The 15077-nt window shown below is 34.5% G+C and overlaps 1 protein-coding gene across 2 annotated transcripts in view; it reads left to right on the forward strand.

Moving 5' to 3' along the window:
- PRKD1 (protein kinase D1) overlaps positions 1-15077 on the forward strand; it is a 127911-nt gene that overhangs the window by 66930 nt on the left and 45904 nt on the right. For both annotated transcript variants that reach the window (XM_084287293.1, XM_084287292.1), the window contains exon 2: positions 3295-3433. In XM_084287293.1, the coding sequence (XP_084143419.1) occupies positions 3295-3433 (139 nt within the window). The remainder of the gene's footprint in view (positions 1-3294; positions 3434-15077) is intronic.

Here is a 15077-nt window from a genome sequence, read left to right on the forward strand (position 1 = left end):
GCTGTCTGAAATCAATTTGACTCTACTGTGACATAATTATTTATCTCTATGAATGCTATTTTGGACTAATGGCTGAAAACATCTCTCCTGCAAACTTTTATGTGTGTTTTACAAATAGTTACATTGACCAGTAGTAGTCATATTAAGTCAGTTCAGTGCAGCTTTAGGTCTTCCTTGAAGTCTTAAGCCCATTAAACACCTTATTTTCTATTTCTTCTTGACAGAGATTCATTTTTGACATGTCATTGGCAGGATTATGGAAACTAATATATTTTTTAATTATTCATTTATTTTTACAGAGGAGCATATTAACAGATTATAATCTGCTCTGTGAAGAGTAGCTGTGTATATGCAATATTACCTTTACAACAGTTTTCCCATAGGACACATTGAACTGCTTACCAGTGATATAGAATGAGGGAATGCATACAGTGCTTCCCCTGTAAGTCTACTGAACCGACATAAATATATTTTTAGCAATAATGAATGACATCTGCATAGCAAGGTTGGGCAAAATTAAAAGCTCTTATAGCAAAGTGTAAATCTGGTACATTTTCAGCGGATAGCTTATATTTTAATTTTTCAGAATTTCTTCTTGTACCAGTTATCTTTGATTTAGTACAGTAACGAACAAAGCCTGTGGATATGTAACACAGTTTCTTTTGTTAATTTCTGTTTTTGAATCTTTAGGAAATATTCCATTTCCACATTATAGCGTTTTCTGCGACTATTTTATTCCTGGTAATAGCCACTTACAGCAGCTAATATAATGAAATATAATATAATGGCTTTTTATTAGTGTTGGGAGTTCAGGTCTAATACCACCATTTGTAGTTAGTTTTCAGTTAGCTTAGCTCTAGTTAGCTTTTAGGTAGCTTGACATGTATGCATTTCCTATTTTGCTCTGTATTTGGCAAAAATAAATGTTATTTATAGTGTTGTAGTACCAAGCAATGTGTCGGCTTTTTGTTTACTTTTGTTTGTGCATATCAACATTATTGTTGGCAGGAATAAGCTTAGCTGAGGGAATATTTTTGTCACTGTTGCAACAGTTGGTCCTTAGACAATGTTTTATTTGGAGAATCACACCATCAAAATGGCTTTCTTGGCGTGAGAGTAGCTCATGTGGGGAAAACTCACTTGAACCCAGCAGATAATTCTTGTATAGGATTGAACAACAAATCATGATTGAATTTTTTATCTCTTCAGAATGTAGTGATACCTCAAAATGTTTATACACACATAGATAATACATGTAATATAACAAATACTTTTTATAGGTAGAACAAATTGAAATAACATAAAAAGAGCAAATGGAGTGGGAAAATAAAGAGACAACAAGCAATTTAAGTCATAATGAATTTAGAGGGAAATGCCTGTTTTATCTCTGCAATCCAGTGAAATGAGAAGATTCTGTCAGTGTTTTAAGGGGACAGCAGTGTCCATTTTGAGAGGTATTTTTAATTTTACACTGCATCCAAATAATAAAAAAATCCCTCAATACAATCCATCAGGCTTGTATCCTGTAGCAAGGTAGGTATAACTAAATTTCCTTGTGATTACTTTCTTATGCTCTGAGGAGCATGAGTCTGCCTGCTGCCAGCTCCCGTGCTGGGGTGTGCAAAGCAGAGCTGCTCCATCCACTGAGCACCATGGCACAAGGCCTGGGCAGCTCCATCAGGCTTTTAGTTTCAGCTCAGTGCTGCTGGGTCAGGTGTTGAACAGCTTTGTAAGATGCTTGGGTGTCTCCTAGCACCTGTATCATCTGTTTTTTTATTATCTAAGCTTACCTTAACCTAGATAATAGAGTATATTGACAAAGAGAGTAGTTGCAGTTCAGATTACGTCTGCCCCTGGAAAGTTTTGTAAAGCAAATTTCTTTAAAAACAAGAGTAACTATTTCACATTTAAGCCATGAATTTGGCATATTATTGAACTAGTTTTGGCACATTAATGAGATTTTGAAACAATCATGCCTTAAGAATTAATCTGGAATAGGACTGACCTGACTTCAGAGACTTTGATGCATTTCATTTGAAGCAGGGATATGACTATTTTGTCTCTATTTTAGAGTGTATGCTTTAAAGCTATGAAGCATAACTTTCTTGGAGTGCTTTGATTGATCCTGAAGCTGCTAGTAATCAGTAATGAATGTATTGTTTTATTCTTTATTCTTTTCAAACTAATTTGTCCTTCAAAACCTGTCACTTTTTCTCTCTGTGCTTATCGTTGGGTTTCTTTCACTGCATGTTGGTAAAGCTCCCAGATAATACATGGAGTAGTTCAACAGTGGAAAATTGGATTGAATTTTCTGTATCATAAAAAGGGTTTCTTGGCTATGTTTTCAAAGCAAAAGTTTGGTTCTTTTAAGCTAGGAACATGTAAAAACTCACATTTTAATGCTGCAGCAAAAAGGAGTGAAAAAGTTTTGCTTATGTAATAATCTCACATTCAGTGTACAGCTGCAGAGTTTTTTGAAATGCTTTCTACTTTAGACTTACATGGACTTGCTCTGTATTCCTATAGAACAGTTTCAAAGCTCCAACACCTTTGAATAGAAACAGGTTATGGTTAAGTTTGGAAACATTGTTTTATATTTCAGTATTTTAAAGTATACCCCAGAAAATAAAAATCCTATTATATGATATCTTGTTGCACTTGAAAATGATCTTTTTTGACACAGTAAAAGAAATCTTATGTAGGGTGTGATTTTTGTAAAGAAAGATTGTCGGTAACTTTTCATTTTTCTTCTCTAAGTATGAAGTTGTGAATATTATGAGGGCTTTAAGTGATACACTTCAGTCTCAAGAAATAAGTATTAGCTAATGACCTATCACTTAAGAGTTGTATCTTAGGCAGAGCTGAAAAATATTTCTGCTGGCCTCCAGGCATCATTTTGCCATGAGTACCGTAATCATAGAATAATGTAGGTTGGCTGGAACTTCCAGAGGTCCTCTAGGCCAACCGCTTTCTCCAGAAGGATCTAATCAAGTTGCTTGGGAACTTGTCTTTGAAAAGACATCAGCAGTGAGTAAGGGATGTACTTATTTCTCTCTCATTTACTATTGGACACCGCATTACTTGCAAACAAAATAAAAGCAAATGAGTTTACTTGGGTTGCGGAAAAGCTATTTTTAGAATACCATGATAAATATTGCCGTGTATGGAAAAATATTTAGTTTGGTACTAATGTGAGCAAGCATCTACTCTGCCCTCAAAATTAATTATATTAATTGTATTTTACAGTTATGTATTTTTACAATGTAGTAATTTCTTATGGGTTTGTATTTACAGTTTCCTGAATGTGGTTTCTATGGAATGTATGACAAAATTCTGCTCTTCCGCCATGACCCTACCTCTGAAAACATTCTCCAGTTGGTGAAATCAGCTGCAGATATCCAAGAAGGAGACCTAGTTGAAGTTGTCTTGTCAGGTAACTAAAAGGAAAAAAAAAAAAAAGGAACTAACAGCATGACAACTGTCCTGGGAAAAGGAAATTTTGTATGTATGAACTTTCATCTATACTGGATCAAAATCTTCTCGGGTACATATGTGCCATACATTAATTTTTGAATTATTTTTTTTCCTGTTGTACAGCTTACTTTTTGACAGCCTATGTTCATATTGCTAGTTAAGCAACAGGTTAATTTTAATGAACAATTTGAAAAATGTGTATTCTGCATTTTTAGAGGTAAATCAGTGGGCAGTACAACCCTTTTCAAAGAAGCACAGTGGAAACAAAATGTAACAAGTAACAACAAAATGCAATATCTGTATTAACATTTTAGCATGTACTTCATTAATAGAGTAGCTTAAAAATTAGAATTGTTTTTAATATATTTTGCATGATGTATCAATAGTTTAATATTTAAATTAATAGACTATAAATTTTTCTGCTAGCCTATTAAGCAGCGTTATTTGTTCATAATTATCTGAGGAGGAATTATCAAAGCCATTCTTGCTAGTAGTGACCTTTTTCCTTTATTAAAAAAGGATTTTTTTGGCACTTCATATAAGCTAAAAGCTAAAATGTCTACTGGAAATAGAGTATTTTTTTTCACAGCCTTTCATAACAATGCCTGTTCAGGCTGCTTTGATTCCTTATGTGTTTAAAAAAAAAAACAAACACGTATTTAGAAAAGTAAGAGAAAAATTTTAATTTTAGTTTGGATAGTAAATATATATTATTTACTGGCAGTCCAAGAGGAGTGCTGGATACTTCTTGTAAAGGACTATATATAAATGATTGCATGAAAAAAAGCAGAACAAAAGATAAATATTTAGGGCCTAGGAAATACAAGGAGACAGTAAGACGGTGAAAAGCCAGGGAACAGAAGCTATAGTCTGAAGGTGTTTAGCAGGTGAAGGGTTGTAAGAAGAGATGTAGGATGAGCGAAAGGCCACATTTTGGAGACAACAAAATGACAAATGGATTTAAGGATTTGGCCAGCAAAGTAACCATAAAGTAACCATATTACTCTAACTGAAGTAATTCAGCAATTATGTGACTGGGAAGTAAAGGAAGTCTGGGGGTGCTGTTAGGTGTTAACAGGACTTGTCCTTTCTTTTTTTTTTTTTTTAACTTGTAAGTCAGGGTTGAGGAATCTTAGGACTCATTGTCAAGATATACTCATTTCTTAATTCTGTATAGCCCAAAGACTATACAAATTTTGTTTCCATATTTTTATTGAGCAATTGTCATTTTTTGAGCAAAGTCATTTTTCTTCTGTCCACTGTAAGATTTAAAACTCTTCTTTGAACCTTACAAAGAAAAATTGTTCTCTAGTTCTTAAGAAAATAAACACATGCATTTATAGTATTTCATATTGTCAAAGCTGATAAATTATTCTTTTTTAAAAGAACTTATTTTTAAAATAACGTCAGAGCTGGACCAGTACAGAGTACATTAAAAAGTGATGCCATTAGTAATGATATTCCTATAAAGCTCTCACAGTGTTTATCCAATACATTTGATGGTCCATATTAGGAATGTGCTCAGACCCCATGGAAAAGATGTCAAATTACATATTTTTAAGATTATGACTTATTTAGATTATTATTTAGTTCATACTATTATAGATTTGTAAATTGTCATTTGTCTTAGTCATTTATTGCAATATTTACTTAGAACAGATAGATTGCAAGTAAATTTAAAAGATATATTTAGATGTAAGTATTTGCAAGTTGTATTTAAATATAAACTACATTTTTTTCAGATATTTAAACTTTTTTTTTTTCAAATTGGGATTTAATATATTCTGCACAGCTTTTAAAATTGTAACCTAAATTAGGATGTGGCTTGGAAATTAAGTTAAACAAACAAACAAAAGAGCCAAAACAGAACAAACAAAAAAGCACTGATTCCTTTCCCTTCCCCTCCCTTTAATATATTCCCCCCAAAAAACCTGAGAGCAATAACTCTTTTTGCAGAATGGAAGTGAGAAGCAGTCTTAGGCAGTGTATTTTCAGTGCAAGAAAGGAAACCTGTTTTGAAAGGTCTTCTGTAATTGTTTGTTTTGGAGAAATTGATAAAAATTTTCAATAGGAAATTATTTGTCATGGCATTCTCAAAATCATGGATGACTTTCATATTCTGTTTTTCATTATTCTTCCTATTACAGATGTAGTAACAAAATGGTGAGATTCTACTGATAAAAAGAGAAACGATCTTTTCATTCACAGTTCCAGTGCTTTTATTTTTCAGTCTGAAAATATTTGATCTTCATTTATTTTTTAAAAATTTGTTATTGGTGCACAGGTATGTTAGATGGGTATTTCAATACCAGTACATTCTGTGTTGCATGAACTTAACTTGAGTTTTATAAGATAGGGTGACAATTACTGTAGTAAAAGTTAATCAGAGAACTAGGGGAAAGAAAGCACCTCAGAGAGGCCCAGGAAGCTGTTACCAAGCACACTTTAGCATGTGACAGTCACCAGTTGAAAATATTTATAGTCTGGGATGTCCAAGGACTACAATGAATTTGTCTATCTCTTGAGTGTTGCTGTTACTCACTTTGGGGCACATAGTGTGTCCCTGTGAACAAACAAAAAGAGAGCATTTTCTGCCTCTGGGAAGTCATAACCTGAATTTCAGCAGCAGAGAGAGCATGCAGCATTGTGTTCAAAGCTTTCTGAATAGGAAGCTTGATCTTATTTGACATACATGAAATCCATGAAATGTATTTTAAGTTTACATTTGATGAACTAGAGCAGATCGCTGAAAGGGCTTGTCTCATTGGGTTTTCAATGTCTCCAAACACAAAGAGTACACAGCCTCTCTGGCTACCTCTTCCTATGTTTGATCGTCAAAGTATTTTCTAGCCTACACTAGAAATACCATACCTAAACAGAATGTACATTCCAAAGATCAGTAAATTCAAGGTATATTTTGGCAATTATTTTTGAATAACATTCCTGAAAGAGGCAATAGAATGTTACTGCCACAGCTTTGCTGCTGGAAACTGTGCACACTGTGGGTAAACATCCCCTGAGGTGCAGATATCTGATGTCAAAAGCTATAATGATCCACTGCATTCATTTTTTATTGCACATGTCGATACTAGCCAGTGGAGAAAAAGCTGAACTATCACTCCTAATACTATGGTATTATACAATCAATTCATATCCTAATGCTATGCATTATCTAATTTTACTAATAATTTATGTAATTTCAAGGTATTTTATAAGGGCTGGACAACCTGTGATTTTTTTTTCTTTTTCTTTATTTATTTTTTTCATATTCTATTTACGTTCTTAACAGTTTAAGGAATAATAAATAAAATCATATTCTGGTTTAGACCTTATATTACAGGTTCTTGAGAGAGATAAGTTACCTAGAAAAATTTGTAGTTGAGAAGAGTGCAGCTGAAGCACTTTAATCCAATTTAGGAAGAAAATTGTACCTGCAGATGTCATATAATATAACTGAAACAGGTTGTAGAAGAGCTAGAGGTTTCTGGTGGAACATGTGAGATTTAATCAGCTCAGAATGCAGCAATTCTTGTGCTTTTATATTTAAAATTAACACTGTGATCTGCATTTTCAATTGGTGCTTTATCCAGTGGGATTTTAGTGGAGTGTAAGAATCACGTAACTTGCTGAACAACTGGTGTGTGTCTGTCTGCTGACTGGCCCACAGGAGATAAACACAGACTGTTAGGATCAGCTAGCCGAACTGCTGTTCAGTGCCAGAATAGATTCTAGCATTTTGGAGGTGAAATGTCAGATATTATTATGAGAGTATATTGAGTTACAGACTGTCACCTACACATTAAAGGAAGAAAAAGGAACTTTACATTATGAACATTAGAAGTCCTCATAAGTACAGTTTTATTTTTACCTCATATATGGTTATCTTCCTTTTGTTTTCTGTATTTTAAAAATATGATCTGCTCTAAGGCTTTATTTCAGTTAACAGTATGGGATTCTGACCGTGTTTGTAAAATAGATGGGGGGCATATCAGAAATGAATTAAAACCATGAATTTGTTTGTTCAACCAAGTTAGTTTATTAGGCTACACTCATGAATGTGCATTGAACTAATCAATAATCACTAATCCACTATTATCCATTATCTATCCATTATCACTAATACCATTCTATTAGTGATGTATCAGTTGCCATGCTCATGTTTTCTTTGCTATGCATTTTATATTCAATTTCTTCTTCAAAGTGTTAGAAAAGTACGTCTAGTCTCCTGATGCACAAAAGAGGAAGGCCCCTTACTTAAAGTGCTGGGGAAATCTCCACCGATGTGTTCACTGAACCCATTTACCCATTTATTGTAATCTGTTAAATTACATCACAGACTGAAAAAGGAGCAAAATCTTTGTAGAAAGGATTTTGTAGAGCTCTATTTGTAGTAAGGATTTCTTTTGACTAAAATACTCCAGAAAATTAGCAAGCAGACCAAACCAGGAATGATTATATCAAAGTTATAATCAAAGGTGGATGGAAATGAGCAGTCATTCATTCAGAAACACTGAAAGGAAGAGGAACCACAGGCTGTAACTTGTGCACTCTCTTTCTCTAAAATGCACTCTTCCTGTCTGCTCAAGAAAAGGAAGTAAGTTTCATGTAAGGTGATTTTAGTGACTTTTTACACAGGGCAAGGGGGAATGGTTTTAAACCATTAAACCAGAGGGGAGATTAGATATTAAGAAGAAATTATTTACTCAGGGGGTGGTGAGGCACTGGAACAGGTTGCCCAGAGAAGCTGTGGATGCCCCATCCCCAGAGGTGTTCAAGACCAGGTTGAACAAGGCTGTGGGCAACCTGATCTGATGGGCTGCATCCCTGCGACAAGCAGGGATCAATAGAAAGGTATCATTCATGTTCCACCCATAAAATAAAGGATGTAAATGTCAGACACTAAAATAAAGTAAAATATACATTAGATTTGAATGGAATGGAATAAGCTTTCTCTGATTTCTGGCTTCTTTAAGCTTTACTCCTAATTGAAGCATTTTGCTACTCTTCTGAGTAGACTTTAACAATTATATATTTCAACTGCCATTTATTAATGATATTACAAGATATTAATTATTGAGAGGTACAGACTTTAAGATCCTTTCTTTCTGGAGTTGTTAAGTAGTTAAAATGTTGTATCAAGTTTTTACAATAATTAATTAATGTAAGTTAAGATATAAGGAGATGTGGATTGTAGATGAGTAAACTTGTTTCTAAAATGGGGGTTGCAGTGCATGTATCAAAGTTATTTCAAGCTCTCTATAGATGCAACCAACACCACTTTGCCTGTGTATTTGTGACCTTTTTCAGATGAGCTGTATTTCCCTTAAATGGAAGCACAGCCTCTATAGAAAAAGATGGCAATTGACAGTTGCTGTACTTCTGACTCTGTTTGATCTCTGTTTTTCAAGTCCTGCAAGGAAACTATTATTTTAGATGCCTTCAGACTTTTCTTCTTGCCAGCATAATTTATGTCCTATCCTATACCTTTTTCAGGAAGGTTCATTAAAAACTGCTGTGTAAATTTGCCAAGTTGTTTCGTGTTACATAGAGCAAAAAAACAATTTTGAAGTTTTAATATGAATTTGATGGTAAAAAGTCTGCCTATTTTTACTGGGGCAAAATTACACTGGCATGTAAGAGATCTTTGCCAGCCACTGGAAGGCAGACGATGAAACATTAGCATCTTGTGAGAATTAGCAGAATGTACTTCATCTGCTTGCTGTGAGCAGTCGTGCTCAAGTTGGCAGGATTCCTGAAGCAATAAAATCAAATAGCAGCTCTTTTACATTCCCTTGCTGAGCTGACAAAGGCAGGAATTGATCCACTACTTTTGTTTAGAAGCCATTTCTGGTTTAATATCACATAGACAATATACCATCAGATCATTAGTTGCTGACATTTTATTTGGTTTCAGTATATTTTATACTGTCTTGTATATGAATAAAAGCTGTGGATAACTATGCAATTATAGTAAATGCCATATATCAACATATAACTGGATTGTAATACTAGTTTGAGTGCCAAATCCTTGAGATAAATATTATGATGTTACATCTTTGCACATCACTTTGTAGTAGTTACATACTTGGTCGTGGTTTGTGACTTTCTTTGTAATTGAAAGCCAGGGTTCTTTTGCTATCTCCATGGCTATTTTAAGGCCCTGGTGTCTTTGGAAAATACAAATATCCAGTCCAAGGTCACATTTCTTATAATTCTTCCTCTGTGCCCTTTCAATGATCTCTAGCTGTCATCATTTTTCTTAATACTGTGGGTACGGCTCATTACTGATTAGGTTAAAGTAGATCTGATTTTCTGTCCCTTACTGTTCACTAGTGTACATCATTCTTGAGTCATGAATTTCACACAGATGCCTCTATTTAAAGCTCTTAGAACTAAAAGACTTTTTGCTTCTTTGTTTGTTTTTCTTCATTGTCTTTTCCTCGGCTTATAAGTAGAATCTGAGGAATTACCAATATACCAATTACAATAGATACAGACTTCAAGTTTCATACTTCTGTATCAGCTGCATCTTTCTGAATTCCCTCTCCTATCTTGCCGTACCATTCTTTCCTTTCTGCTACAGGAGGGAGTAGGTAAAAATAGGATGAAGAAATAATATCCTGTCAACATCACCTCCTTACACTAGTTACCTTCTGCATCCTCTATAGAACACACTGAGTAAAATAATATGTGATAGGCAAAAACTAATAGGGAAGCAGTTAATGTGTCAGCTTTGCTTCTAGTGTTCGTACAGGCTGTGCTAGTTGTTCTTCCTTAGGCCTTTCTGTATGTTTTTCATATTTAATGATTATTTCAGAAACAGAAAAAGAGTTGTGAGATTTTGATAACACTTCTTGCAGTAAAGCAGGCAGTGCCTTCATTTCTTCACAGGAAGAAAATGAACATTACATTTTTAAGGAACCTTTTTGAATTACTAGTTTCTTATATACGTTAAGCTTTTAGATGTCATTTTAGAGCTTGATTAGTTGGTAATCATAAACAATGCATTTTTATGTTCATCCAAAATTAAATTTTAGAAAAAACACTGTTGGTAGAGAAATTTTCCTTGCAAGAAACTACAACTACACACAAATCCTTCTCTCAAGACAGTACCTGTTTATGAGAGGTTGCTGTTCTACTGCTAGCTAATATATCAGACATCCTACATTGTACACCTTTAAATGTCAGGTTTTGAGAGATGATAAATTTTCAGCTTATTTGTGTGCTGTTTAATGAAAACACCCAAGTGTTTTTTAAGCAAAGGCTTGTAAAGAATACTTCTATTTCACATCCCTATCTCTAATTTTTTTGAGCACATTTCCAATATATACATATTTATTTATTTTCACTTCATTTCCACTAGCTAAAATATGTAGTTGGGAAAAACACAATTTTATGCTCAGAACAACAACAAAAAAATCATTAATCATATTTTTTTTTATTATTATTTGATACATTTGTTTAACAATTACTTTGGCCAGTAGATGCTTGACCAAACATTTATATCAGTGTATTTTTAATCAATAGTTGCAAATCTTGAAGGGAGACTAGCTGTAAATGATTCTAAGGGAGTCTAATAATAATTTTTTTTTAAAAAAGGTAATCCACTTGGAATAACATGCCCATCAGAAGAGCTGTGTTGTTAACCTGTCAACAGGGCATTTTGAGCTGCTTGGGTATGTCAGGAAAAAAGTACTGTTTGGAGAATATTTCTACTTTTTCAGTTTCTGAATTCATGGTCTCAATAGTTCATTGCTCTAGTAGGTTTCAAGTTAAATATAGCTTATGTAAAAAATACATCTTTCATTATCATTACTTAACTCACTGAATTTAGTTTCCTTGGCTGACTGCTGGTTTTATATTTTTAGAGGGCAAATGGGAATACACAATCTAATATTTATTTCCAGTGAATTATATTTGCAGCCTTTTGTGGTAGTTTTTTGACTTCTTTCAGGAACTACCTGAGGTTTGTAGCTAAAGCAGATCTGAGCACAAACAAGCAACCCTTTTTTCCCTTGAGGAATATAACAATTGGAAGCAGAAACTGAGGAAGAGATTCTGCCACAGGTTGTGAACTGCTGTTTTTTATACCTGGATGGTAGTGTGACTCAAGCTTGGAGTCATTCTGACTGTGAAATCTATCTCACTCTAAAAGAGGCCTCAAGAATGTTTCTGTTAACCTGCTTAAGTGTGTGACTTGCTGCCTAAGAGATGGTTAGAGAGCTTTCCTGTCTCTTAGGACATGAAGAGTCACCTCAGTTTGTTTTGTTGGTGCAAAAGGTTTTTCTATGACACTACATGGGTTTTTTGTTTCCTAGTTTTGTTGGTTTTGGCTTCCCCCTCTTCTTGAGTCCGGTACACTCTTAATCATTTCCTGTCCAAATGACACAAATCCAGTCTTTTAATCTCTCCTTATATGTAAGGCTCTTTCATGCCTACAGTGTTTTTTCTCTTTTGTCAGTTCTTCTCTCTTACCATAGTTCTTTTTAGGTTGATCTCTCAGAGACTACACACAGAACATCAAATGAGGAATACTGTTATCACCATTTCCCAATGCTTATTTCAATCCCATTTAGTTTTGTGCATGGGTGAAATCCTGGGTAAGCCCAGTAAGACAGTAGCAACACTTTAATTTTCAGTGCAGTGATGGTGCACTGAACGTTTTGCTTATGTTTTGCTTATGTTCTAAACATCGTGCTTATGTTTTTGACCTCCAGATCTCCTGGCCAGGTACTGCAGATGTTTCCATTATCTGAATCATTCTTGAATTGTAGTAAACTGTTAAAAAAAAAAAAAAAAAAAAAAGAAACAACAACAAAAACTACAATTTATAGCAATACTTCATTTATTTGTTTTCCAGGTTATGTCATCTTGAATATTTTGTGTGCAAATTGTCTATTTACTTAGCATGGTTCAGTTTGGTTCTTCCTTTTTTAGTCTTATCCTAGAAAAGATTAAAGTAAGGATGAAAAAACACAATGGTTAATTACAGTCATGCTTTGGTTCCTTGTCTCTGGTGGTCTCAGGTCTTTGAAAGACTGTTAGTCAGGCAGACATTAGAGCATATTGACTCCTGGGGTACACTGCTAGTTAGTGGTCTGTAACTAGGCATCATACACCTGATCGCCATCATCTTGACCCATCTGTTCAGCCAGTTTTCAATCTACCACACTGTCTACTCATTCAGTAGACATCAACAACTTCTCTATGAGCAAATTATGGGAAACAGTGTTGAAAGCCTTACTGAAGTTGAATTAGACAACTGTCCTTTCTTTGTCTACCAAGCCAGTCATTTCATTGCAGAAGTTTATCTTGTTGGCATGACTTCCCCTTGGTGAATCCATGTTGACTTCTCATGACTTTCTTGTCATTTATGTGCCTGGAACTGATTTACAGGATTAACTTCTCCATCGGGAGTCAAGGTGAGGCTGACTGGCCAGTAGTTTGCTGAGTCCTCCTTCTTGCCCTTGTTGAAGATAGGAGTGACATTTGGTTTCCTCCAGTTTTTTTGGCATTTCTCTCAGTGTCCGTGAGAGTTCAAAGATTATCAGAAGTGGCCTTGCAATGATATCTGCCAACTCCCTAATCATAGGTGCATCCCATAAGGACTCACGGACATCTGATGATACTCTGCAAAAAAATAAAATAGTATATTCTTTATATAATGATATATATTTATGAATTCTTAGGGTAGTTTTTGTAGATAACTAAACTTTTGCAGATTGTTCCCATTAAAGTGAGTTTAAAATAGTTTAATGTACACAGAGTTTCCGTGGAGAGTTCAGCATAAGATTTTATTTTTGATTCCTGATATTTATACTTTTAGCCATCAGCATTTATTCACTGTATAACAAGTATTCTCTTAACCTTTTATGAAGCAAATTTGAAGGAATTACACAAGTGCTACTAATTCCTTTGGGAAACCTCTTCTTTTTGAGATATATAGTCCTGACAGCAGCTATGTAATCCATCACTTGATTTTTTTTTCATAAGCCTTTCAAAAAAAATTCACTTTTGCAAGTCAGAGGAAATGAAGATGTAAAAGACTCATATTAATTACTTCATGATATTAAATTAAATCAATCCAAGCATACAAAAGGAGCAAGAGGCTGTTTTTTGTTTTGTTTTGTTTTTAATTTGCAGCTGTTTCTTTTTGCCAGTAGCCAGAGTTCATTTTGAGCACTGCATCAATAGCTTCAGTAAACTCGTGCATTATTTCATTTTGATTTCCTGTGCTAAATTAATACCTCTGTAGTATAATTTTATGATTAACATGGCCTGAATGCATGAGCTAAGATATTTTTCCACTTGGGTGAAAAATGGGTAAATTCATAAAGAAAGGATCCAATGCTGAGATTTCAAATGTTAACCCTACTGTGCTGTAGAGTTTGTAGGTTTAAAAGTGTGGAATAATTTTCAAATAAACAAAAGCATGTTAAAATTGAACTTTTAAAATTGAGAATGTAAAGATGAATAAAGCATGTTGACTCATAAATGTTGTTTTTTTTTTATTAAAACTTTCCATATAAGTCTGAGCTAGCATTGGACAAATGATTCCAAATGGTTTACTAGCTCTTAGGATATATTGCTTATATCTCAAGTCATGGGTGAGACCATGTACACAGCAACCCATAGTGAATCTGGCTACCAGTGTTTGTTTAATAGCCAAGGAGATGAGAGCTTTTGCCTCACTTGGATGTCTCCCAGGCTTGCTCACTGGCTCTCCTCCCAGGCTTCTGTTCATTAGCTCCCTACTGCCCCTCCCAGCAGGCAGGTAGCTGCTGGCCTGGGAAGACTGGGCATAAAGTTGTGTTGGTTCCTGCTGTACCACTGCTTGCAGCTGTCAGTCTTGGGCATCACCATCCAGAATGCATGGACATCAGGAAGATGGCCTCCATCTTCCTGATCTTGCCCTACTTCCAGAATTTTACTTCTAGGCAGAATACTCATGCTCTTCTTTCCAGGTCCATTTCTTCCTGAGATCAGTTCTTCTTTTTGCAGACCTTCCTCTGCTACCTTCTCTTTCTGCTGGAACACCAAGCTCAGATTGTTTCCAATCTAAATAGCCCATATGCAGAAGTCGAGCATGTAATCAACCTTATATTTAGTGACTCAGTTTCCTGTCGCTTTAGATTCAGGTTGTGCCATTTTCGCTTTTGCTTGATGATATAAAAATTTGCAACCACCTTATACGAGTTGCAGCTAGCAAGTAGTGGACTTTTGCTTAAGAGCTCAAAATTAAATTCTGAACATTTATCTCCCTCTTCATTGTCACCACTACAGTCAAATACAGTTAAATACCTCTCAATGGTTAGCATTCATAATTCCGCTTTTTATTTTTAATCTAAAACGTTGGCATAAAAACAATAGTAGGTAGGAAAAGGGAAAACAAAACAAACAAAAAACAAACAAAAAAAAAAAAAACACAAAAACAAAACAAAACAAAAACAAAAACAAAAACAAAACAAAACAAAACCAAAAAAAAGAAAAACACGGAAAAAAAAACCGGCAACAACAAAAAAAGACCTTACCAGTATTTAAGAATTTTCCTGAATGTAAAATTTAGAATGTTGACATACTAGGAAGTATATTACATCCAACTT

Source organism: Netta rufina, assembly GCF_964035555.1.
Source record: "Netta rufina genome assembly, chromosome: 5".
Lineage (NCBI taxonomy): Eukaryota > Metazoa > Chordata > Aves > Anseriformes > Anatidae > Netta > Netta rufina.